Genomic DNA, 25,706 nt, shown 5'->3' with positions numbered 1-25,706 from the left:
TAATTTAGCTTTAGAGAAAGCCACAAAGCTAGATTTTAATAAATCCTTACACATAAATGAATTCCAGTGGAAATAAAATAGCTTACCATTCTCGTTGCATTTTACTCAGTCCCAAGTAAATCTTTATTTCCTTTTTAGGAGGCAGGCTCTTCTCTACGTCAGTTTTTATACGACGTAACAAAAATGGTTTTAAAACCTAAAAAAGTGATAGTTTTTATAAAAGTTTGTAAGATATTTAATATTTAAACCACAGCACCCTAATGCAAAATTTACTTCCCAATGCATAACCTGAAAAACACTATCAATACCAGTTGCCAATTTTCTCAATAAAAAAGAACAAATGGCCCATTAAAAAATCAGAACAGGGGCCCTAAATTAGATATTCATAATTTGATGGCACAAAATACATTAAAATGTAAGACAACAAGATAATTGACTATTGAATAAGCACGAAAGCATCTTTTTTTTTAAAAAAAAAAAAAGGTTACTGTCATACAACATTTGCTTCTTTATTCTGTATAGAAATAATTTTGATGGTAACAGAAATTTTTCCAGAAAAGACATCCAGATGACCAACAGACACATGAAGAAAAGATGCTCAACATCACTCATCATCAGGGAAAGGCAAATCAAAATTGCAATGAGATATCACCTTATATCTATCAGAATGGCTAGTATCAAAAAGACAAGAAATATCAAGAGCTGGCAAGGATGTGGAGAAAAGAAACCCTCATACACTTTTGGAAATATAAATTGGTGCAGCTACTGTGGAAAACAGTGTGGAGGTTCCTCAAAAAAATAAAAATAGAAATACCATGTGATCCAATAATTCCACTCCTGGGTATTTACCCATAGAAAAAGAAACCACTAATTTGAAAACATATATGCACCCCTATGTTTATTGTAGCATTATTTATAATAACCAAGATACAGAAGCAACACCTAAGTATCCATTGACAGATGAATAGATAAAGAAGATATGGTCTCTATATATATACGTGTGTATACATATATTCATACATACACACATGTATATGTATGTATACATGTGTATATATGTGTGTATGAATATATATTATATATACACACATTACATACACACACACACACACAATGGAATGTTACTCAGCCATAAAAAGGATGAGATCTTGCCATTTGTAACGACATGAATGGACCCAGAAGGTATTACACTAAGTGAAACAATAAGATTTTTGAATCTTAGAGGAAATCTAAGTCAGAGTACGGATCAGAGAGTCTCTACAAGTGAGATAAAAATGCAGGCCATTTCAAAATAGTTAAACATATGAATTACTCTTAATAATGGTTCAGTATTAAGGAAGATATGGATGACTAGAGAAAAAAGATGAAATAATCAGTATATACCTGCAAGACAAATTCTATCACAGGAAAATAATAGAGCTACCATCACCTGTAGAGTATGTGCAGTGTGGCAGACGGTGCACTATGAACTTTACAATCCAGAGTAATAAATCCTTACAATAAATCTTTAAAGGAAATGTGATTATTTTAATTTTATTTCCTTTTTTAAAGATTTTATTTATTTATTTCTTTTAGAGGGAGAAAGAGAGAACACAAGCAAGGGAAGGGGCAGAGGAAGAGGTAGAGAATCTCAAGCAGACTCTGCATTCAGTGAGGAGCCCAAAGTGGGGCTCAGTCTCACAACCCTGAGATCATGACCTGAGCTGAAACCAAGAGCCAAATGCCCAAATGACTGAGCCACCCAGGCACCCTTCAATTTTATTAATTTAACTGAAGTCATTTTGCTAGTAAGCGGTAGAAGTCAAATTCAAATCAGATCAAACTGATTCTACAAACAGCTCAGTCCCTGGTTAGCTGTTGTAAGCATGGACAAGTTCCTTAACTTTTCTGAGTCTATTTCCTAATCCATTCATTAAAAAAAATTATGGTATATGTCTATTACAAGCATTTTAAAATGAGGATAATGATACCTATTTCCAAAGCTGCTGTGAACATTTATAGTAGTATTTGTGTAGAGCTTAACCACAGTAGACATTACTAAACAGTAGCCAATACTATTAGAGATCTATGGGAGGTAAGGAAAAGGAAAGAGTGAAAGACAACTTCTGATCTCTGGTTTGAGCCTCTTAAAATTGTCCAAGAGAGATTCCTTATGAGTTAAACTTCCTGTGAGACATTTAGAGAGAAAGACTTAGAAAGCAGTAGGATATACAGGAACTAGGCAAGAAATAATGGAAAGATAAATTTGGGAGTTATAAGTAGATAAGTGGTAGCTGTAACCATAGGAGTGGATCCCCAGGGAGAGCACATATGAAAAAGAAAGTCAAAGACAAAAGCCCTACAAAACACTAACCTTTCAGGGGCAGACTGAAAGGCAGAAAGAAAAGCCCATAAAGAGGAATAATATGAGTGGCCAAAAAGGTAAGAGAAAATCCAAGAATAGAATCTAATTCCTACCAGAAACCAGGTAGGAAAGGGTTTCATGCAGGAGTGGTTAGAAGTGCTAACCAGTACAGAGAAGCTAAAATACTGAGCAAAAAGTGTACCCTGAATTCAGCAACTAGAAAATGATTAAACTCCTTCCAAGATAAGTTTCAGTTGTGTAGGATGGATAGAAGCCAGTGGTCAATGAGGCGAGAGTAAATAGGAGATTAGGTAGTGGAGATGGAGAAAATAAACCACTTCTTCAAGAAGCTTAGCTATCAAGGGAAGACACCAGAATCACAGCTAGAGACACACAGTGTGAAGAGAGTACTATTTTGTACATGCATGAGTGTGCGTGTGCATGGGTATGGGTTTGGATTTTAACACAGCACATACTTGAGCATGTTTACATTTTAGTACAAAGAGTCAATATAGAGTGAAAGCTAGAAAAATCAGTCAGTAAAATGGATAAATTATGGGGAAAGGTCCCATAAGGAAACAGGGAGAAATGAGATCCAGGGTTCATGTCAGAAGACTTAGCTACTGACCAAACAAAATAGCTCTTCCCTTCGGAAAGAAGGTAACACAGAGGCATATATCCTTGGAAGGGGCATATCCTTGAAGGAGTTCCTACCTAATAACTTTTCCTTTTTCTTTGAGAAAATAATGATGTAACTTGGGGCGCCTGGGTGGCTCAGTGGGTTAAAGCCTCTGCCTTCAGCTCAGGTCATGATCCCAGGGTCCTGGGATCGAGCCCCACATCAGGCTCTCTGCTCAGCAGGGAGCCTGCTTCCTCCTCTCTCTGACTGCCTCTCTGCCTACTTGTAATCTCTGTCTGTCAAATAAATAAATAAAATCTTTAAAAAATAATACTAATGATGTAACTTACTGAAAAGGGAGGGGGAGCAGAGAGTATCTGGGATAGAAGTCTTGGGGTGATTGGGAAAGGTCTGAAGCAGCTGTTACTGGAAATGGGAAAGAATGCTGTAGAAGGCCATGTTCAAGGATTGCTGACATCATCAAACACCAGCTTATGTTATAGAACATGAAACTGGAGTTGTTCCAACATGTACAATTGTATATCTTTCTTTATCAGTGTTGAACAGCCCCAGTACAGAACAAGTCACTCTGCTAGTAAGTGGTAGAAGCAGAATTCTAACCCAGATGACAGAGACATTGCAGTATTCTGGTTTCGGGCTTCCAGGAAGAAATGGCAGATGGGCAAGAAAGAAAGTTTGGGAGTATTGGCAAAAGCATGGTTCCAGTGATAGAAAATGGACTCATTGTCTGATAGAGAAGAAAATAACAAAATAACAACAGGAGCACCTGATTCGCTCAGTTGGTGGAGTCTGCAACTCTTGTTCTTGGGGTTGTGAGTTCAAGCCCTATGTCTAGTATAGAGATTACTTAAAAAGTAAAGTCTGAAATAAGGTGATGAATGAGAAAAAGCAGGGATCCAAGGACTGGAGGTCTCTGCAAGGTAATAGAATAAGACAGAAGGGAGTAACATGAGTGAAAGAGCTAAAAAAAGGAGACAAGAAGTTGTTATCAAAGAATTGAAAACTGGTATTTAATGAATGTGAGGGGTCACCTGGAGAAGAGTGGATGACAGAGAAGAGGGTGGAAGGGGGACCTGCAAAATAACTTCACCTTAAAGGATGAGTTCTATACATGATGGTGGAGAACTAGTGGCTTACAAGTGGCACTGGGGAACTAGGAAAATACAGGTGCCATCTTAAGGACCTGTGGGGTATGGGAATATGAACAGCCTCTACTGGAGAGGACCACATTACCCATGCAGGAGAGCTAAAGCAAAAAGTCTCTTTCCTAGACAGGCTAAAAAGAGACCAGAGTTTATTTCCCAAAGACTCTTTCCTAGACAGGCTAAAAAGAGAGCAGAGTTTATTTCCCAAAGAGGCTGTCAGAATGACTGTGAGGGAGACACAGTGAGACTGAGCCAGGAGGTAAACCTACAAGTTCAGATTCTATGGCAGTTTGTTTTCTACCTTGGAATATATATTTAATAACTAAATTTTCTTGCCTATTACTTACTGCGTGAAGTCTTTCCACAAGTTTTTGATCACCAAGACAATTTTTAGTGTCAAACCAAGAGTCAAAGTCCTGTGGAAGAGTGAAAATACTGCAGTAAGCACACAGGTGGTTGGTTGGTTTTTTGTTTTTGTTTTTAAATAAACTCGATACTGTATAAATTCCTGTAAAATGATACAACAGTATTTAATTTTAAAAACACTTTCAAAAATACATTTACTGTGATGGTCAATATTATTTATTTCTCAAAATAGCTAAAATACTGAGGGAGTTAAAATTTGAACTCCACCAGCACTGTTTCCTTAAAATACTTTTATTAGGCTTCTGCATACCATAGTACCATTACATCTAGTTAAAAGTTACTGTATAGTGACTAACATGCCACAATAATTTTTAAAAAAGAGTTTGGAGTAGAAGTAAGAATATAAAATTGAAGGCACATAATGACAACAAAAATTTTAAACAATAAAAATAAATCAAAGCAAGATAAGGCATATAAAGCAATGGATAGCAGAACTTGGTACTTTTTATTACCAATTAATATCAGTAATGAGGAAAATAAGGCTCCAAAGTCTTTACATCATTCAATTCAGTTTGCTGCACTAACTTAACCTTATTTTAATGATAAAAACAATGTAAATCACACATTTACAAAATATTGCTTTTTGAATCACACATTAATTATGAGCTCTTTAGTACTCACCAAATGTTAATGACTACAATAATCAAAGACCATTTTAAAGACTCCACCTGCCAAACTAGTATATAAAAAGCCTTTCCAATTTAATTAAAAGAAAATTTTGAATTTACAATTATGAACTCAGCCTATCTCATTTCAGAAGTTGTGACAGTAGTGCAATATAGCCAAAGTTTAACAGGCAGAATAATCTCAAAGAAAAGAAATATCATTCCTCTAAATAACCCCATTTAAAATATTTGTGCTTAAGAATTCTTTTTTCTAAGAAACCTGAAACACACAGATAAAGAATTAAAAATGAAAAAATTATAGCTTTGCGCAGTGGCAGTATCGTAGCCAATGAGGTTTATCCGAGGCACAATTATTGCTAATTAAAAATAAAAAAATTATAAATTTCAATCTACATTCTATGCTTTGAAAACAGAAGTCTATGAACATAAGAAATTTATATTTAAAACATATGACTTAAACTTACATCTGCAGAATTAAAGACATCAGGCAATAAAAAATTGAGTAAAGCCCAGAGTTCATGCAGGTTATTCTGCAAAGGCGTTCCAGTTAGGAGCAAGCGGTTGGTTGACTTGAACTCACGAACAATCTCTGAAAGCTAGAAAAATAAGTTATGTTAACATTACTTTATTTATTAGAATTCTCAAAATTCAGTTCTGTATCCAACCATGTTTTGAATAAAACAAAACTCAAAAATTATTTTTCTATAGAAAAATATCCTAGCTCAGGTGACATTGCCATAATGAATCACAACTAAACAAATTATTCTAGGCATTTCTACACCTAGAAGAATGCAAATCATAGTCATACCCAAGACCCTTCCCTCACTTCAAAAAATGTATTTCTCCATTTTGGGTCCACAGAAACAGTCAAAACTCCATGGAATCCAGACTAGTCACTTTACACAATAATATCTCCTTCTCCCTGCCAATCATGTTCATCTACATACCTAGCCAAGTTCTAACTTGGCCTGGTGACAGTTTCTAAACACCAGAGCTGCACCCATTTTTCCTATCTTAGTTTAACTTTCTAAATATAAGACTATGAAAATCAAAGCACAAAAGCATAAAAGAACAACAACCTTATCAATAAAAATGCACATTTTTATAACACTCAAACAATTATTCTCTAACATGCATCTTTTTTTATGGGGTATTAGTTTCAATTTGAAATTAGTATCATCCACCTGGTGGTTTTCCTCCAGTTCTGTCCCTGTTTCTCCCAAAGTAGCCCAGTGATCCAAAGAGAGGTTCATCGTAATAACTGATGCTTTTCCTACTGTTGATGGAGTTGAATGGCAAGAAATATTGATATTTTTCAAAATTAACACCATACTCTAATTCACAGAAATCAGATAACTCCACGAATGCTTTTTTCTAATCCTTATGAATACACATAAGCTGGTAGGCTCCTCAATAAAAGCCAAATCAATGCAAATAACTTTTGTACACCAAATATTACCAAAATATTAAAATACTGTAGCACAACAGAGTTAGGCTGCAACAGATATAGCAAATGAACACTTAATTTTCTTTATATTAAAAACTCTGCTCAATTTTCATTTGCCTCATATTCAATAATTTAAACTTTAACAAATTTTTAAAACTAACTTCATTCATATTCTGTGAATAAAATCACAATCTTCCAACCCTTTTTAATGCTGAATACACAGAAGTAAACAAACAGATATGGTAGTTAAAAGAAAACTTTAACAATGATATTGAAAACTGGCTTACCTTAGATTTTTCATTCTTTATTCTATGAGCCTCGTCAATGACTAGGTATCGCCAATGAAACTTTTTGAATACAGATTTTTCTTTAATTACCATCTCATAAGAAGTAACACAAACATCCCATTCTCCTGGCATCATTTCATCACGAATAAAAGCAGCCTAATGCAAAACAAAGTTCCTCATATTAAAACATACTGATAAGATGGTCACAGAATTAAAACATCTAGAGAATATTAATAATTCTAAGAGACTTGGGAATCATTTAGTCTCATCCATTTTAAAGATAGAAAAACTAAGGCCCAAAGACACATCTGTGGGCAATTATCTAGATGACATGTTAATACATTCATTAATGTTAATTAATAACTCATTAATGTTAATACATTCATTAACAAAGGAAGCAAATGCTTCCCCAAAATGACTACAGCATATCCAATGAACCAAAGAAAATCTTATCACCAGAAGAGGACTGCATTACTAAGCTCTCTTCATAAGACAGTCCAAAAAGAAATGGGCAAAGTAAACTGCCTTCTGAAAACCATGTTCTTACCAAGAGCCAAGCATTACCAACTATTACCAACACAGATTTAACAAATGAAAGGAACTTAATATACATGAGTGATTTCAACAATTTGAAATCTCTTAATATGTTCCTTCCCTTTCTAGCAAGAATGGGTCACATATTTTGTTAAGGTTATGAAAGCCCATCAATGCTTTTGTGAACTTCCTGATGTTGTTTTGAGGCTACAGATATGATTTTATAAAGGGGACTTGCTCTATCTAGTACAGGAGACTATTTAAAATAGTGAGACTATTTAGAACTATTTTTAAATCTTCACAGGCAGTGGCCAACATAGTAGCCAAGCTGACTGAGAGCATTTTCAACTTGTACAAACTGAATTCCAGATGTTACAGGTCAAAATAAAACCACAGAAGTTAACAGGGAGCAGCCAAATCTATATTGAGAAAGTTCTGATTAGTACTGTAAATCTGAAATTACAGTGCATAAACAAAATAACTGTTCACTGCAAACTCATTATTTCATAAAGTCAGTTACGCACCAAACACACTGTGGACTCATTCAACAAGTGTTTACTGAATGCCCATATATATAAAAAGAATCGCCTGGACTAAAGTAAAGAACAAAAAAAGGCCTTTCTAGAGGTCTCAGTTGCACTCTGGGAAGTGGTCATATTTAAAAAGGTAATTAAGACATTAGGGAACTGGAAGCAACAACATAAAGAGAACCAGGGTGCCAGACCGCTTTTAGTCTTGCCAACACTTTATCTTTCTTTGATTTTGCGAAACTCTCAGTATAATGGTTCCTCCTATAGTTTCATGAAACATATGTATATTTTTAATTTAAATTACCCCTACTTTGAATTTGTGTGACAGAATATTTAGTATCATATAATCCAAAAGCTCTCTTTATAAGTGACAAAATTAAGGCCCTTCAAGAGTCACGCAACGTCACACAGTCAATGGCAACTCTAGAACTAAAACCAGATCTCCTGTTTCCATGTCCAAGATCTTTGATGACTCCGGAGTAGAAAAGGAAGGGGCCAAAACTCAAGTTCGGGGGTGTCTAGCTGGCTCAGTTGGTAGAGCATGCAACTCTTGATCTCAAGGTTATGAGATCAAGTCCCATGCTGGAATGTGGAACCTACTTAAAAAATATGTAAAAACCCTACTTGGGATTCATACCTCTATATACTTGAGGACTACATTAGCATCAAACTGGATCAACAGTATTACTAAGAATTACCCAACTCAATCAAATACCTGTTATAATCGACATCAAATTTTAATAAAATATTGACCTCATAAAATGTTTACAAAAGACCAGGAACTATAAAGACCCAATATATCTATCCCATATGGCACCAACATTCAAAATCTATCTATAAGTAATAATCTGGATTTTCTCTATACATACTGACATCAATCTCTAAATGTTGAATATAGTACATTATTTATGTTATTAATAATTACCAGTTTACAAACTCTTTCGCCCATGGCCCACAGTAAAATTATAGTTTAGGTTGCAATCCTTAAAAAAAGGAGCAGTACATATCCCCACCATGTGTGAAACACTGTGCCATTTTCCATTCTATTGTATCTCAATGTTTTAAAAAATTATTGTCACCACCAACATGAATTCCCAATATTAACAAGTGGCAATATGAAAAACACTGACTTTGAAGATTGGTTTTCAAGGTTAAAAAATTTTGAAGCTGCCAGTAAAATTCCAGTCTCCCCTGGGGTAGAGATAGGACAGTCACAAATTAAATACATCCACTCTTTCTTCAAAACTCACAGAGGTATTTCATGAAATCCTTGGATTCCATATAAGATAGTTGAAAACAACTAATAATTTTACTAAGACACATGAAAACACAAGCATAGCATATTTCTCTTTTGTATATGATCTTCAAGAAATAATTTCAGCCAAAAATCAGTACTTTAGAAATGTAGTTTTATAAGGATTGGTATTACATCAAAGAACAGCAGTGAGGGGCACCTGAGTGTCTGCCTTTGGCTCAGGTTGAGATCTCCAGGTCCTGGGATAAAGCCTTGTTTCTGGCTCTCTACTCAGCAGGAAGTCTGCTTCTCTTACTCCCTCTCCCGCTGTCCCTCCCCCTGCCACTCGTGTTCTCTTTCTCTAATAAAGAAATAAAATCTTTTTTTTTTTTTTTTTAAGAAAAGAGGGCGACTGAGTGGCTCAGTTAGTTAAGCAACTGCCTTCGGCTCAAGTCATGATCCCGGAATCCTGGGATCGAGTCCCACACGGACTCCCAGCTCCAAGGGGAGTCTGCTTCTTCCTCTGACCTCCCCTCTCATGCTCTCTCTCACTGTCTCTCTCTCAAATAAATAAAATCTTAAAAAGAAAAGGAAAAAGGAAAAAAGAAAAGAACAGCAGTGATAAGAGCGAGCTCTGAGTGACTAATTTGCCACTGAGAAATATTAGGCATAGGATAGAATCAAGCCTGTAATTCTAAATTTATGAGCTCATTATTTCAATATTTAAATTATTTATAAGTTAAATTTAAATAAATTTAAGTAATTTTTCTTCAAACAAAATGATAAGAATAAAATTACATAATTCATTATGTTACCATTCTTTTTTTTTAAAGATTTTATTTTTTATTTATTTGACAGACAGAGATCATGAGTACGCAGAGATGCAGGCAGAAAGAGAGGAGGAAGCAGGCTCCCCACTGAGCAGAGAGCCCTGATGGAGGGCTCGATCCCAGGACCCTGGGATCATGACCTGAGCTGAAGGCAGAGGCTTTAACCCACTGAGCCACCTAGGCGCCCCTATGTTACCATTCTTTTGAGGATATCTTTTGATAACCTAACTAAATATGTAAAATTGAATAAATCTTTACTCTAAACTATGTCCTCTGTACGCAAAATAAAGGCAAAGATTAATAATATGCTTTCTAAGCTGATTATTCATTTTGATATTTTTGCATAATTTATTTCTTTTAGATTAATTCTACAGTCCTAAATAATTGTAGCCTACTAGATTGACAAATGGATAATTTAAGCAAGAGCCCAGAATTTCTAATATCTAAGAATGTATGCAGATATGTATTTTTCTATTCAAAGACCAAAACTGAAAGTTGTGTCTACGCATAAACACAAAACACAAGGCTCTCTGTACAAATAGAAAAGACTCCAAGCACACTACAGGTATACATATATACCAAGTCAAAGTCAAAAGTGAAAAATCTGAGCATAAATTAAGTCATGCAAATTTACAGTTTTGGTGTCAAAACAGCATAAATGATAGAGTCACTGAAAAGACACACTGTAGATAAGGAATTCCTTTATAAAAAGTTATTCAAAATGAAACTCAAAAATGTTGAGGTTAATGACCTAGTTGAAATTAAATGCAGATAAGCATAGTAATGGATTGTTTGGGGGCACCTGGGTGGCTCAGCTGTGAAGCGTGTGTCTTCGGCTCAGGTGCTGATCCCAGGGTGGCCTGCTTCTCCCTCTAGTCTATACTAATGTCACAAAGTCGTTTTCTTAGACTCAAGTTAACTCTGTTTCATTCTGGCTTTCAGTTACTGTAGTTCTGGCGAAACCCAGCTACAAAGACCAAGTTCCTAGGGCGCCTGGATGGCTCAGTTGGTTAAACAACTGCCTTCAGCTCAGGTCATGATCCTAGAGTCCCCAGATCAAGTCCCACACTGGGCTCCTGGGGAAGCCTGCTTCTCCCTCTGACACTCCCCTTGCTTGTGTTCCCTCTCTCCCTGTGTCTCTCTCTGTCAAATAAATAAATATTTTTTTAAAAAGTAATGGACTGTCTGTTATTAATAAGCAACACATCTACTTCACAAGAGTGTTGTGAGAATTAATTAATATATAAAAGGCACTTACAACAGAGCCTAACATAGAGTTACTTACTAGTAGCAGTCAACTTCAATGTCTTTTATGGTTAATAGCATACAACTTAACCCCAGAAATGATGTTATTCTTGATGGCCTCTTTAAACCTATTTCTCACTTACTCTCACATCCTTGTCTCCGACGAAACAAATAACACGGAGGGATGGGACCCATCGTTTAAATTCATTCATCCAGTTGTATAAAGTAGACTTTGGAACTAAAACCATGTGAGGTCCGGGAATGTTTCGGTAATGTTTCAGGTAACCAAGCAAAGCAATCGTTTGTAAAGTCTTACCAAGACCCTGCATTATCATTACAAAGAAAAAAAAATCCGTAAGTGTTTACTTAATGAAAACATTTTATTATAATAACATTACAAAAGACATTTGTCAACTATGTCACATAGGGAAAAATTTAAAGACTTTTGTTTTTTTAAGTGAATAACAATTCCAATTTGTACTTACTGTGTGTACAAAAAGAAACCAGGGGACTTGCAGTTAGAAAGATCTTTGTTACTCCTCTTAAAGGAGCAAGCAGTCTACTTTATAATTTTTTCTAGAGGCAAAATTTGGAATTTTGTGTATATGTTTCACACTCATTTCCTTTACCAGCCTGCTTAGATACTAGTCTTTCTTTCCCATTGTTCCCAACATTATTATATATGATATTATATATATTATGAAATATTCAGACTATGCATTTCAAGGGACTTGTGGCTCTCTGTACTTGTACCTCACACCTTGAAGACCTATGGAACCATAAAAGAACAGAACATAAAAGAACTCTGCAGCCAGAAAGGCCCTTAGAGATCACCCGGTCTGGTGAACTTTTTAAAAAATAGCATACTGAACGCCACAAACCCACCACCTAACTGATAAGAAAGGGAATGATGTTCTATGATGTGTGGCCTTTTAAAAGAGTTTCTGGCTTTATCTCTATGCAAGGTATATATTTGCTTTCATAAACCCAGACTTAAAACTGTTTTTATAGGGTTTATCCCATCTAATGTTTCACTTAATGAGATGCATCAAAACTTTAAAATATTTAAAATTCTTTTATCATGTAATTCCATTTTTAGGAATCCTCTGGAAATAATTTGAAAGGTGCAGAAAAACTAAATTACAAGGGCTCTCAAACAGTATTATTACATACCATATATACATATATATCAACCCATATATATTAAATATACAATATACATACTACACATCCAACCAGACGACCTGCAATAAGGGAGAAGATGAAGAGAACCATGGTAACTTCCCAAGATTAATTATTACAGAATTAACAATTATTTTTACAAATATTTGAATTATGTAGAAAATGTGTGAATGTTAAGAAATTAGAGGATCATATTATATGTAAAATATGATCTCAACTATATAAAATAAATACATTTGAACTTAAAATACTAAATGAAATATGCCAAAATGTCAACTGTGATTATTTCTATGTAGCATAATTATGATTTACTTTCAATTTTTTTGTTGATTTTTTTCCTAATTTTCTATACCCCTTATTAAAGTCTCTTTCCCTTTTTTAATAATTAAAAAGTATCTGGTGTCAGCATAATTTCAGTATGAAGGATCTTTAGATCCTTTAAACAACCTGCAGCCAAGAGGAGCTTGGGGCAAGTAATCACGGTCTTTCTGTTATCCAATTAACCAAGCTCCTCCTCCTCTGAGCTAACTGTAGTCTCCAACCCAGAATACTAAATATAAGGACCTACAGACCCTTGATTTAAAGGACCTCCTGCCACACATCTAACAGTTCCTCAGCATCTGTGGGATCAACTACTACACAACATGTTATAGACCATAAATTGTCATATGGCTCTTCTGGATAAGAGTAATTTCAAATATGGCTCCAGAGTCATATAAATATGAGTATCACTGGGTCATAAAGATCTAGAACTCCTCCCCCTTAATCCTATCTTATTCATTTGGTCTTAAAATACCAATCTAGGCCTTCATGTACTCCCCTGATCTGCTGAATTAGCATCTTAAATGCCTTACTTTTTCTCTTTGGTCATTTTGTTTATATACCCATTATTCCTTATTTCCCAGGTCCTACCTGGTATATCAGGACTCTGCTATATCAGGACTCAACATTGCTCTTTATTTCTTTTTATTCTATCTATTCACTTTCTGACTGCTCACATATTGAGGTGCTTATATTCATTCATTCACACTTTCATCATTTATTGTTTGGTTTATTCATCCACTCATTTAGTGTTTGGTTTATATGCCCCACCTCATTACCAAAAGGATTTCAGGTCACCTACAAAGAAAATAGGTTTCAGCTGGCCTACAATGAAAACATGGACCGTTAATAATAAAATAGAAAGAAAGAAGGGCCAAGGAAAAGACACAAAGGCACAATGGGCTGGCCATTATGTCACACAGGGTCTCTCATTTTGGCTCTGAGTTTCCTGGAAGCCAAAGTGCAAACAAAACAAAAGTACAAGGAGGTCTTTTAAACCATATGGGGAAAATGCACTAAGAATTTTGTAGCCTGTGAAAGTATATGTTCTTGAGGTTACTTAAAGAAACAATTCTAGACTTTACAAATGCCTTTTACATTGTAACTAAATAAAGCAGTTAGCCTTCAGGGCAGGGGACGGGGGCAGGCAATACAGCTCAGGTATTTCAAATTTACTTAAAAATTGAAAACCGAGGGCACCTGGGTGGCTCAGTGGGTTAAGCCGCTGCCTTCGGCTTAGGTCATGATCTCAGGGTCCTGGGATCGAGTCCCACATCGGGCTCTCTGCTCAGCAGGGGGCCTGCTTCCTCCTCTCTCTCTCTCTCTCTCTCTCTCTCTCTCTGCCTGCCTCTCTGCCTACTTGTGATCTCTCTGTGTCAAATAAATAAATAAAATCTTTAAAAAAAAAATTGAAAACCGATATTGTGCTTTTAGCTATCGACTCCTTACCATTTCATCTGCCAAGATACCATTGACTCCATTTTCATACAAAGAGATCAACCAGTTCAGCCCTCGAATCTGATAATCTCTCAGTGGTCCTCCTTTCACATCTGAAAAAGAAATCAAAATGTCTCATACTTTCATTAATACAGTCAAATACAGGGGTGCCTGGGTTGTTCAGCTGGTTAAGCCTCTGCCTTCAGCTCAGGTCATGATCCTGGGGTCCTGGGATTGAGCCCCCTTGGTGGCTCCCTGCTCAGTGAGGAGTCTGCTTCTTCCTCTGCCCCCTTCCTCGTGCTCTCTCAGGCGTGCTCTTTCTCTCAAATATATATATAAAATATTTTTAAAAATACAATCAAGAATAATTTTTCTAAAACCAAACTAGAAAAAAAATACCAACATAATGAGATACTTACATGAAGGTGACACCTCAAATCTAACACACACATTAGATGTTTTCCGACTCTCTGACAGTAGCTCTTCATCTTCTTCTTGTTCTGTGCGCCTGTGGCGGTAGCTGAAATGAAAAGGAATATCTTTATATTCATCCCAAATATTAAGCTGTCAATTAAGCTACTACTGTACACTGTTAATGTCTGTCATGAAAACAAAAGTGAGTTCTAAAGTCTTGCTTAGAGGTTGATAGAACCAGCATACATTTTTATTGATTTCTAGTGAGGAAAAGTTGTTGCTTCCAAAACTTATTTATACTGACAATAACCTTATTTTTTAAATACAGAATTATACTGAATAAGAAAAGACGGAATGAGAATATAAGAGGAGGGACAGGTGGGAACAGGAGGAAGAGAGGGAATAAAGTAGAGAGAGATGCCAACATACTCTCCGGCAGAAATTAAGCTCTGCTTGTCATCTTTCTTTATTCGAGGACGTCCCAATTTCATGTTCAGAGGAGATGTTGGAGATTTCTGTGCTGAAGGTTGAATGAAATGTGCAAAAAGTTCTGTCTGCTTTAATAAAAATTCAAATCTCTTTGCTCGGTCTGCTTTCTAATGTACAAAACAAAAGAACAAGTAATGACTCTCTTTCTTATTCGAAGTTATTTAACAAACACTTAAATTGCCCTGCTACTTTGCACTATGTTCTAAGCACTTTAAACATACAGCTCATTTAATTTTCTTAGTAAACTTATGAGGTGGGTACTAATATTATCTCCATTTTACAGATGATAAAAGTAAAGTAGGGAGAGGGTAACTAACTTGCCCAAGTTCCCATAGCTAGTAAGCAGAATTTGAAAATGACGTTTTCAGACAGTCTGGAGAGAAGCCAAGTGATCTAACAGCAGTAAATGTCCCAATTAAAAGTACCCTGCTTAAAGAATCAGGGCCAAAAAGCAAATCTTCTTTCCAAAACATAATGATTTTCTTCTCCTAGTGAACAAAATAAAGCATCATAATATAAACTATATTCTAAATACAGAAATATAAATTATTAGCTATGCATCTAGGAATAATTAATATCTTAGAATACAGCATCATCTTATCTCAAAATACTGTGAATGCATGGTAAAATAATGTTATAAATATTTCTCCCTTCAATTACAGTGATCTGGAAAATTGCACTTTCTTAAAGATTTTATTTATTTGAGAGAGAGAAAGAGAATGCAAGAGTAGGGAGAGGGCCAGAGGGACAAGCAGACTCCCCACATGGAGCCCAATGTGGGCCTTGATCCCAGGACCCCGAGATCATGACCTGAGCAAAAGTCAGACATTTAAATGACTGAGCCACCTAGGTGCCCCTGGAAAATTGTACTTTATGCTAATAATATAAAAAGTGAGCACAATTTGGAGGAAAAATATATACACACATGTAAGTAAAAATAGTTAATATATATTAACTGTTAAAAATTGGTGTGTTTTATAATTTCTCAATAAATTATAAAAGGATGTATAACTTATACCACATTAATGAAATAGAACTTCAATAAAAAAATCTTAGAAAACCAAAAGATATATACATCATTCTAGATAAAGAAAAAAATGAAAATGATTTTTTAATTCCCAATCACTTTCTCACCACAGGAAAGAGAATATTTGATTGCTAATGAAGGCTGCATAATTAGTAACACCAGAAAAGTACAAGAGTTCTTTAACATAAACAGAAGAATTAGACAAGTACATTCAGACCAGAAGTTGGAAGGAGGCCAAACTTTTCCATTTTATGTTACCCTCACTGGAATGTTGTTTTTAGAGTTGTTAAAACATTAACTGTCTGCATCAGACGTGACCTTAGACATTTAGGCATGGAGTTTGGTAAAATCACTAGGAACAGCCAAAAAATAGACTTCATCTCTACTTATTTGTATAATATTATTGCAAAAACAACCCCTCAACCAAAAAGTTCAGTTCCAACTAAAATGAAAGCTAAAATATGGATTTATCTTTTAAGATTTTACTTATTTATTTGACGAGAGAGAGAGAACACAAGTAGACAAGAGGCAGGCACAGAGAGAGAGGGAAGCAGGCTCCCCACTAAGCAGAGAGCCCGATGCAGGGCTCCATCCCAGGATCCTGAGATCATGACCTCAGCCGAAGGTAGAGGGCTAACCCACTGGGCCACCCAGGCACCCCTAAAATATGGATTTTAGTGAATAAAATTTTTTTTAATAAAAACTAAATTAAATCTATGGCAAAGCAGTAGGTGGGCATAACTGAGATTATACTGCTTAAATATGTAATGTTTCCAGGTATTGGGCTAATCTCCTTTCCTCCAGAAAATGTATTACTATATTACATGCTTTACAATGTATAACATTAATATATCCAAAGCAAGAAGAGAAGAAGAAAAAATATATCAGTCTGGCTTTGTGACCTGCTTTCTTTCAGCCATACTGATGCTGCCACTGATTATGTTCACTTAGTGGAGACAGTATTTTTAGCTTAAAACATCTTATGATTGAGGTGGCAGGGTGGCTCAGTCAGTTAAGTGTCTGACTCTTGATTCAGCTCAGGTCATGATCTCAGGGTCCTGGAATGGAGCTCACACCAGGCTCTGGGCTCAGCAGGGAGTTGGCTTGAGGATTCTCTCCTTCTCCCTCCCCCACCCCTCAAATAATCTTTAAAAAAATATCTTGGGGGCAGCTATGTGGCTCAGTTGCTTAAGTATCTGCCTTCGGCTCAGGTCATCATCCCAGGGTCCTGGGATCATCTCGGATGGGCTCCCTGCTCAGCGGGGAGTCGGCTTTACCCTCACCCTCTCACTCCTCTGTGCCCTCTCATGCTCTCTCTTGCACTCTCTCTCAAATAAATAAAATATTTTTAAAAATCTTATTATGGGATAAAGAACACTTAACGAAAGTGAAGAGATGTGACTTCTGTTCCCAACTAGTCCATATAGTTTCTCTGATCCTTATTCTTTCATGTGAAAACAAAGAGATTCATTTATTCAATAAAAAATCTATTATGATGGGGCTGTCTAGGTGGCTCAGTTCATTGGGTGTCTGACTTTGGCTCAGGTCATGATCTCTGAGTCCTGGGATCAAGCCTCAAGCCCCAAGGCCAGCATTAGGCTCCCCACCCAGCAGGGAGTCTGCCTGTCCCTCTCCTTCTTGCTCTGCCCCTCCCCCTGGCTTGTGCTCTTTCTCTCTCAAATAAAAAAACATATTTTTTTAAAATCCATTATAATTGATTATATATTAAATTACTTTCCAATTCTAAAACCTAGGACCCTATATTCATTATACATACACAGGTACTTTTTCAATCTTTCACATCTCCTCTGTAAAAAGCAACTACAGTGAAACTAATTTGAGACTGAGTTTCTTCAATAAGGAAAAAACCAACTATGGTAATTCACTATCCTACCCAAGAATATATTTACCATTTTCTCTTCATATTCTGGGTCCATTTCCTTTTCAGATTTAGAAGCTTTAGCAGCAAGTTTGAGTTGAAATGAAGAAACATTTTTCTAAAATTTCAAAAAAAATAAGCCATCAAATTACAAAGCAAGATCTTAAAAGTGGTCAACATTTGCATCTGAAGAAAGTGAAAGTAATTAAATAATAAATAAATGAAACTGGACAACACATAGACCAAGGATGAGAGCATGTCATGAAGCAGGGCTTATAATTAATCCAGTTCTGTGCAGCTGAGGTCCAATGAAAAAATCTGAATTGTTAAAGCCAGAGAAATAACATTAATTAAACACCAAGGTGAAACACTGACCTTTTTCACCTTTTTTAAGCATAAAAAAGCCTATGACCATTGAATAGAAGATTCAAAATCTACAATATGCTAATATTATCAACCACAAACCAAAAAATTCAAGGAAAGTAAATATTAATTCTCAGAAACACTTCTTTATGTAATGGAAACAAGCCAGACTCTCAGAAGAAGACTGTGGTTTCTGTTCCTGAAAAGACACGTTTTATTGTTTTCATATTCTAATCAGAACTTTAAAACTTTTTAATGTAATGCAATGTGTTCATTCCTATTTAAATAATAAAACAGTACAGTTTCTAACTTTTGGTTTATGTTAATTTTCTCCAACTGGAAAGAAAAGTATTTTCAACCATATTACATAAACATTTCAAAGAAGCAGTTTCTCAAGGCTATCAACTATTAACTTGATATTTAAAAAGTTGTAATTTAGTGAAAACTGGCATAAGTCAGCTTCTTAAAAATACTGAAATTATCTGGAGGGTTATTTTATGCACACCATCCTTCGTAAAGATAAACTTGCCCTTGTAAATACAAATAGGCATATAAAATACACCACCTTTCCTGTAAGAAATGGAGAAGTAAAATAATAAAAACACAAATCTACCTCTTAGTACCAGAACCAAGAGCATTTGTTTTAACACAGACTGCACAAATCAAAACACAAATCTGTCTGAGAAAACTAAAGAAATTCTGTCCATTTTATCGTGACTTTTTGTCGACCAGTTTCCAAAAATTTAGGTTCTAAATCAACAGAATGTGATCTTAAATGTAAGAAAGACATGACTTCGATAGTTAATGAGTATGTCTTCCAACATTTACTGAAATTTCTATTTTGAGAAAATCCAAACAAAGATTATGGAATTTGACCCTTGTCAGAGTTCGACTTTGAAGCACTGATCAGGTATTGTTCAATTATTCTTAACCCAAATAATAGCCATCTTGATTTAAGCACCTCATATGTATATATCGTCTATGTGGGGTGTTTTTAATATAATCCTGGATGGGCAAGAACAGAAAACTGCTAAAATTCCCTCAACCCCACACTTTCAAACTGTCACATATACTCTAAATCTGATTTCATTTTCAGAGCAACAAGTAAAGAAAAACTGGGTAAACACACACACACACACACACACACACACACACACCCCTTTACCATTACTTGAAAAGCTGTATAAAGTTCAGTTTTCAACTTTGAAAACAGTCAAAATTACTTCCCCTCATATACACAAGTGTATATCTAATAATGTGGGACATAGATTTTACTCATAGAAAAATTAAAACTTTAATTAGAAAAAATTTCACTCAATACTCTTGCCTACCTTGTGGTAGAATACTATAAAATTTAATTATATGCTGATTAAAATTCCTAATCTTGAGCAGTGCTATTAAAAGCTGTAGGTAATTACTTAATTGGCACTATCTTCCACAACAAATTTTAAAATACCTACCTTCTAAACCTCCTTTGTATATTTTCAAAAGTACACTTCTCACACAAGATAAAATAGTGACTAAAATAATCTAATGAATTTCTTATGGATTTTATTATCTGGTAGTTTAGATGTCATAAGAATATACCACAAGGTCATCAAGATGCCCTGTCTTAAAGACCATGACCATTTTCTTGATGCTTTCATTACCAAAAACACCAACTCCAACTTCCAGTGTTAGGTTATCCAACTATCACTTAAACCAAGTAAATTCTAGAACCAGAAGGTAAGCAAAAATGCCTTTCTGTAGCTGAATGTCACAGGTCAATCTACAAAATCTCATCTATATTATGCATCACAAGAGGCACTTCTTCAGAGCCTATTTTCTTTATTTGATAGGCAATTCTAGCAAGTTTGATAATCTGGTTTGCCATACTACAGAGAATAAAAGCAGCAGCAAATGACATGGGAAAGATCACTAGAAGAAGACACAATGTAAAAAGCAAAAAGAGATGGCAGAAGCCCAGGACTAAAACATGAATCCACCACAGTAACATCCCTTTTCCTTAACACAGAGGGCTAATGATTTCCCTCTACCTACTGCATCACTTGTACTTCTGTCTCTTTGTATTTTTACAGTTTTAAATGGTTTTATGGTTTTGTAACATCTATGTCCTTTATTATAAATTCTTTCTGATCAAGGTAGATTAAGTGTTTAAAGAATGATAGTTAACAGCCTGACAATTGGAGGAGGAGAGAGAAAAATCATTAAGAGAATCAACACAATACTGGAAATGTCTGGGAAGTGGTTATTTAATTGAGGGGAAACAGCCTCCTGCATCTCAAATGCCTTTATATAACTTGCAGAGCATAATAACTAATGAACATGAGGAACAGGTTAATCTGCACTTTCAGTACATCACTTAAGGAGTCAAGGGAGTGAGCAATCTATTTAGATTTGGGGGGTATGTTTGCCAAATTACTTTATTTGAAGGAATGATACAAATGAAAGAACTTAAGTAGATGTTTTAGTAGTCTTTAGCTTTTTCAGGAAAAATAAAAAAGATTGGCTGACTAGAGTAATAAACTTCAGGTACTCAGAAAGTTCCTGCCATGCAACATCTCATTTCCCTAAGCTGAGCAGACAAATGAGGTATTATCATGGCAATTTCTGAAGAGCTTACCTAATTCATTAATAGATATGTATCAGTTCAGTGTTTGTTACACTGGGTTTTTTATTGACTCCCAATCTTTTCACAATTCAAAAAATTTACACAATCTGGAAATTCAGCAACCTTCACTGCCATACGAAAGACAGTTTAGCCCCTACCTCTGCCCAGTCTAACGAATAAAAAGCACCTAGACTCATGTCTGAATTCTCCAATATGTGATTTTGTATTGACACTTGGCATTTGACCCATCTTTACAATATTGTCTTATTGATCCAAGTACCACATAGATCTTAAAATGTGCATGTTTTCTATGGGTTTCACTTAACACTACAATTGTCTTTCTGTTTAGTCAACCTTATAACAGTAAAATATGTCACTTAAACAACTGCTGCATTTAAAATCACTCTAATTCACGGCAAAAGGTGTTACTTTCCCTCAAAAGCTTTTCATTTGGTCGTATCCTATCAGATAATGATTCAGACAAAGCCACTTGAGATCTCTAAAGCATAATTTTAATTACCTACCGTTTAATTGTGATACGTCTACTCATAAACGGAAAGAAATCCACCCATAAACGATCCATTCTACAATTTTATTATACATCAACAATCCTTATGTCCCATCCTATTTTTTATTTCAAATCTGAACGTGTTTCATAGTTCTATTTGAATGTCTTGGTCCATATGAGATATGCCTTATGGAAATAATACATATTTTCTGGATTTGGCTTTAATAAGGTTCTAAGCGGTTCCCTTACGTATGTTAGAAGCAGCTCATCCTAGCGACGCTGGGTTAAAGAAAAATAAAAAAATTAAAAAAATAAAAAGCCTGCGTGTGTCCAGGAGCCAGCAGCGCCCACTAGGAGAGGGAGGCGGAAGCCTGGAAGGCTTGGGGCCGGATTGGGGGACCATTTGGGTGGCCCTGGAGTGAAACACTATACCGTCGGGGGCGGGGCAGGAGAGGGTGAGGGTGCACACGTTGGAAATTTTCCTAAGCCAGCGTCCACGATTCCTCAGTTTGGGGTTTGGATTGCGGGGGAAGGGGGGCTAGGACGCGGAGAGCTCATTTTCTCGGGGTGACAACCCCGCTTCAGCAGGCAGGGACCAAACGAACAAGGGATGATTTTTTTGCTGCCACCTAAAAGGCCGACATTGCCATTCAAAAAAACAAGCCTCTTCTATCGTCCTCCCCCTCCCAACCACCAGCACCTTAAAATTCAAATTTAAAAAAATAAGCCCCAGCAGGACCCCTTTTGCGCGGGTGTGGGATTGAAGGGCCCAGATTTCCCAGGCAGAGGCCGACGGGAAGGGGGGGAGAGGGAGCGAGCAAGAGGAGAGGGAGAGGCGGAGGCTTTTTCCTGCACAGCCCCATCCCCCACCCTGTTACCCCAGTTCCGGGAATGTGAATGGGGCCGGGGGCTGTCGAGGGGCTCCAAAGCCCCCAGCTCCCAGGATAACGGGCACCCTCCACCCCGCGCCGCGCCCGTGCCCAGCCCCGCCCCCGCCCTCCAGGCGGCAAGGAGGAAAGGGGGAGGGGAACGAATGCTAGACTGTTCCGCCGCCCCCCACCCCCAGCGCGCCCTCGGCCCCCATCCCCGCGGAGCTCCGCCGGTACCTGTCGGCGCCAAAAGGTCAGGGCTTGGGCCCCTCAGAGGGGCCTGACTCAGGATTTGTTCACCACGCACACACACACACACCCCCTTCCTATTTACCTCCTTCTTCTTCTCGCCCTTCTCCGTGGCCACGGTGGCTTCGGTGGCCGCGGCGGCCGCTCCCTCCTCCTTAGAGGTGGATGGCCCCGGCTGCTCGTCCTCTATGACCACGATTGTGGCGGTCGCATTAGCGGGTGCCACGGTGGCTGCCACTGCAGCGGAGTCCGGCTCCATGGCGTTGGAGCGGGAATGAGAAGGGGGACGAGGAAGGGGACGAGGGCTCCTGGGCGGCGGCAGTGGCTGCACTGGAAAGAGCTAGATGGAGCAGGGGTGGGGAATCACTCCGCTTCCAACCCCTTCGCTCAGCCCCCCCTTCTTTAAATAACCCTCAACCCTGCCCCACTTCCGTCCACCCACCCTACGTCATGGCCTCCCCCCGTCACCCTCCCCCCTTCCTCCACCCCCCCTCAACGATCGCGAGACTCCCCCTCCCCACCCAGAGCCCGGGCCGGCCCCGCACGACCAACTGTTGCCTGAGTGTGGGGCGCGGACTGGGGTGGAGGCGGGAACCCACAAGCCCGCGGCTCCCTAAAAATCTCCTTTCCCACACGCCCCCAACAGTCAGCCTGAGCTCCCCTCGCAGATGTGTGCAGAAGGAATCCTCTTTCCCTTAAATCTGCTCTTTGTACCTCGAGGCGCTCTCCTCTTCTTGCACAAAGAACTTTTCCTCGGCTAGTAACTGCAAGGCAAAAGGTCTTTCTCACCATTTGCAAAGCCCAGAACCCCTCCGGGGACAGCCCTTTCCCAGGTCTCCAAAGAGGGATTGGTGGTGCTATTCCCACCTTTATAAATTCTGCAGAAGAACTCCTTGAATCTCCTAATTGCAGCTGCAAACATTCTCTTACAAGGCAAAGCGTGACTTTTCGGTTTTATGTATATTGCTCTATTTGCAACTCTGATACTTCTCAGATGGCCAATGTGCAGGAGCCCTTCTTTTGCCTTCACTACTGAATTTTAAAACTCCTGCAGGGAGACAAAGTGAAGGGCCTCACAGAACGTGGGGCAAATCATGGTAGGTACCCAATACTAGTATTTGGATTGAATTACTGTGAGTTTATTGTTGTGTGTTCCTTTTGTACCCCTGTTATTAAGTAGTAATTAAACACCAATAATATGCGTGATCATGGATATGAAAGAATTTTGTAAAGGGTGGAACAGTGTGAAAGGTCAATTATTAAATATTATTGTTTCTATTTCTATTTATTTTGATCAAAAATGGGAAGATTTAGGGACGCCTGGGTGGCTCAGTTGGTTGGACGACTGCCTTCGGCTCAGGGCGTGATCCTGGAGTCCCGGGATCGAGTCCCACATCAGGCTCCCAGCTCCATGGGGAGTCTGCTTTGCTCTCTGACCTTCTCCCCTCTCATGCTCTGTCTCTCTCTCTCAAATAAATAAATAAATAAATCTTTAAAAAAAAAATGGGAAGATTTACATCTTAGTTTTTAAATTTCAGTCATTAGGTAGGAAAGACAGAAAACACATCAAAAATAGCAGACCACTCTGCAGGGAGCCTGCTTCCTCCTCTCTCTCTGTATCTCTCTCTCCCTGCCTCTGCCTACTTGTGATCTCTGTCTGTCAAATAAATAAATAAAATCTTTAAAAAAAAATAGCAGACCAAACCAGGATCACAAGATCTGTAATTTCCAAAATGAACCAAATACTTTTCAAAGTATAGAAAAATCATGATTAGGGCGCCTGGGTGGCTCAGTGGGTTAAGCCGCTGCCTTCGGCTCAGGTCGTGATCTCAAGGGTCCTGGGATCCAGTCCCGCATCCGGGCTCTCTGCTCAGCGGGGGGCCTGCTTCCCTTCCCCTCTCTCTGCCTGCCTCTCTGCCTACTTGTGATCTCTCTCTGTCAAATAAATAAATAAAATCTTTAAAAAAAATCATGATTAATTTCCCTCAACACAAATTACCAACTAAAATCAAGTATGATTTATGTGAATGGGAGGAAAGCACACAATTGTCCCCCAAATATCTCTTTTTCCTGGGAATAGTAGCCTAAATTCCTTTATTTTAAACCTGCCACTCCTTAGTATGCAAAATCCTTGTGACATTTTAGTTTCTATGGGTCATTTAGACCTTAGCGTGAAGGAGTGTGAGGTCCCATCCAGGGACTGGTTTTACCCAGAGAAGTTTTTAGAGGAAAAGAGCAAGACACTGGTGACTGAAGGAGTGTGTCACTGAGAATGGCGGTGCTAGCTTTGCTCTGATTTACTTTTATTATGTTCTTATCATTTGCCCTTGTTTCCCATCCTGAAGTACACCTGTGTACTATACAATGGGTATAGGGATTCTCTGTATAACAATGGTTCATATTTCTGGAACATCAACCTTAGTCAAAAAGTGGGATGGAATTAAGTCACTTAACTGATCACTTAAAACACTGTTTTTTCTATTAAATGTGCAGATGTATTAAGGAATGAGCTACAGAGTTGGAACTGTCTCCAAATAAAAGCTTGAGACTTCCAGGTAGACGCCGTACCCCTTCCCCACCATCTGTTCTGTCTCCTCAGTCATTAAAAGTCATTCGGTGGGGAATTCTGTTCAGGAAGGACTAAAAGAGAAGGATGCTGCAATTCGTCCATCTACCTGACTTGAGAAGGATACTTTTAGAAAAGCAGGATGGAAGATTTCTTTTTCACCAAACTGTAGCTATGGGGGATAGAATTTACCTTTCCTTGCCTGGGGCTTCAGATTAAAAGGGGGGGTCAGTAAATAAATATTTGTTATGTACTGGTGTGTTCCTGCTAGTGAAAATACTTTGTTACATTGTATTTCTCATTGCCAACGTAGGGTATTTTGGTTACATCCTGAGCTAAATGTACTTTTATGAGGACATCTGGGAAACTCACATTTCTTTATAATAGCTTTTCTGAGGAAATGTGTTCCAAGTTCCAAAAAAAATTTGGAAATTAATTTGGGGGACAGAACATATTTGTATTTTGGCTATTTTCCATGTATGTATAATGTGATCCTTCCTTTT

General features: G+C 37.5%; 1 protein-coding gene and 1 non-coding gene across 7 annotated transcripts in view; one reads left to right on the top strand and one right to left on the bottom strand.

The window, feature by feature from the left end:
- SMARCA1 (SWI/SNF related, matrix associated, actin dependent regulator of chromatin, subfamily a, member 1) overlaps window positions 1-23,070 on the bottom strand; it is a 73,249-nt gene extending 50,179 nt beyond the window's left edge. For all 6 annotated transcript variants that reach the window (XM_044235042.1, XM_044235044.1, XM_044235040.1 and 3 more), the window contains exons 1-10: window positions 22,723-23,070; window positions 18,069-18,155; window positions 15,072-15,238; window positions 14,648-14,748; window positions 14,241-14,341; window positions 11,432-11,611; window positions 6,916-7,071; window positions 5,646-5,777; window positions 4,477-4,545; window positions 87-196 (exon numbers count right to left, since the gene is read on the bottom strand). In XM_044235042.1, the coding sequence (XP_044090977.1) occupies window positions 87-196; window positions 4,477-4,545; window positions 5,646-5,777; window positions 6,916-7,071; window positions 11,432-11,611; window positions 14,241-14,341; window positions 14,648-14,748; window positions 15,072-15,238; window positions 18,069-18,155; window positions 22,723-22,896 (1,277 nt within the window). In that variant the 5' untranslated portion in view covers window positions 22,897-23,070. The remainder of the gene's footprint in view (window positions 1-86; window positions 197-4,476; window positions 4,546-5,645; window positions 5,778-6,915; window positions 7,072-11,431; window positions 11,612-14,240; window positions 14,342-14,647; window positions 14,749-15,071; window positions 15,239-18,068; window positions 18,156-22,722) is intronic.
- On the top strand, window positions 5,481-5,618 carry LOC122897735. The gene has a single exon (XR_006382602.1). It is a non-coding gene; the product is annotated as a U4 spliceosomal RNA (small nuclear RNA).
- Window positions 23,071-25,706: the final 2,636 nt, after the last annotated feature.

Source organism: Neovison vison, chromosome X, assembly GCF_020171115.1.
Source record: "Neovison vison isolate M4711 chromosome X, ASM_NN_V1, whole genome shotgun sequence".
Classification (NCBI taxonomy): domain Eukaryota; kingdom Metazoa; phylum Chordata; class Mammalia; order Carnivora; family Mustelidae; genus Neogale; species Neogale vison.
This window is presented reverse-complemented; position numbering and strand designations above follow the sequence as displayed.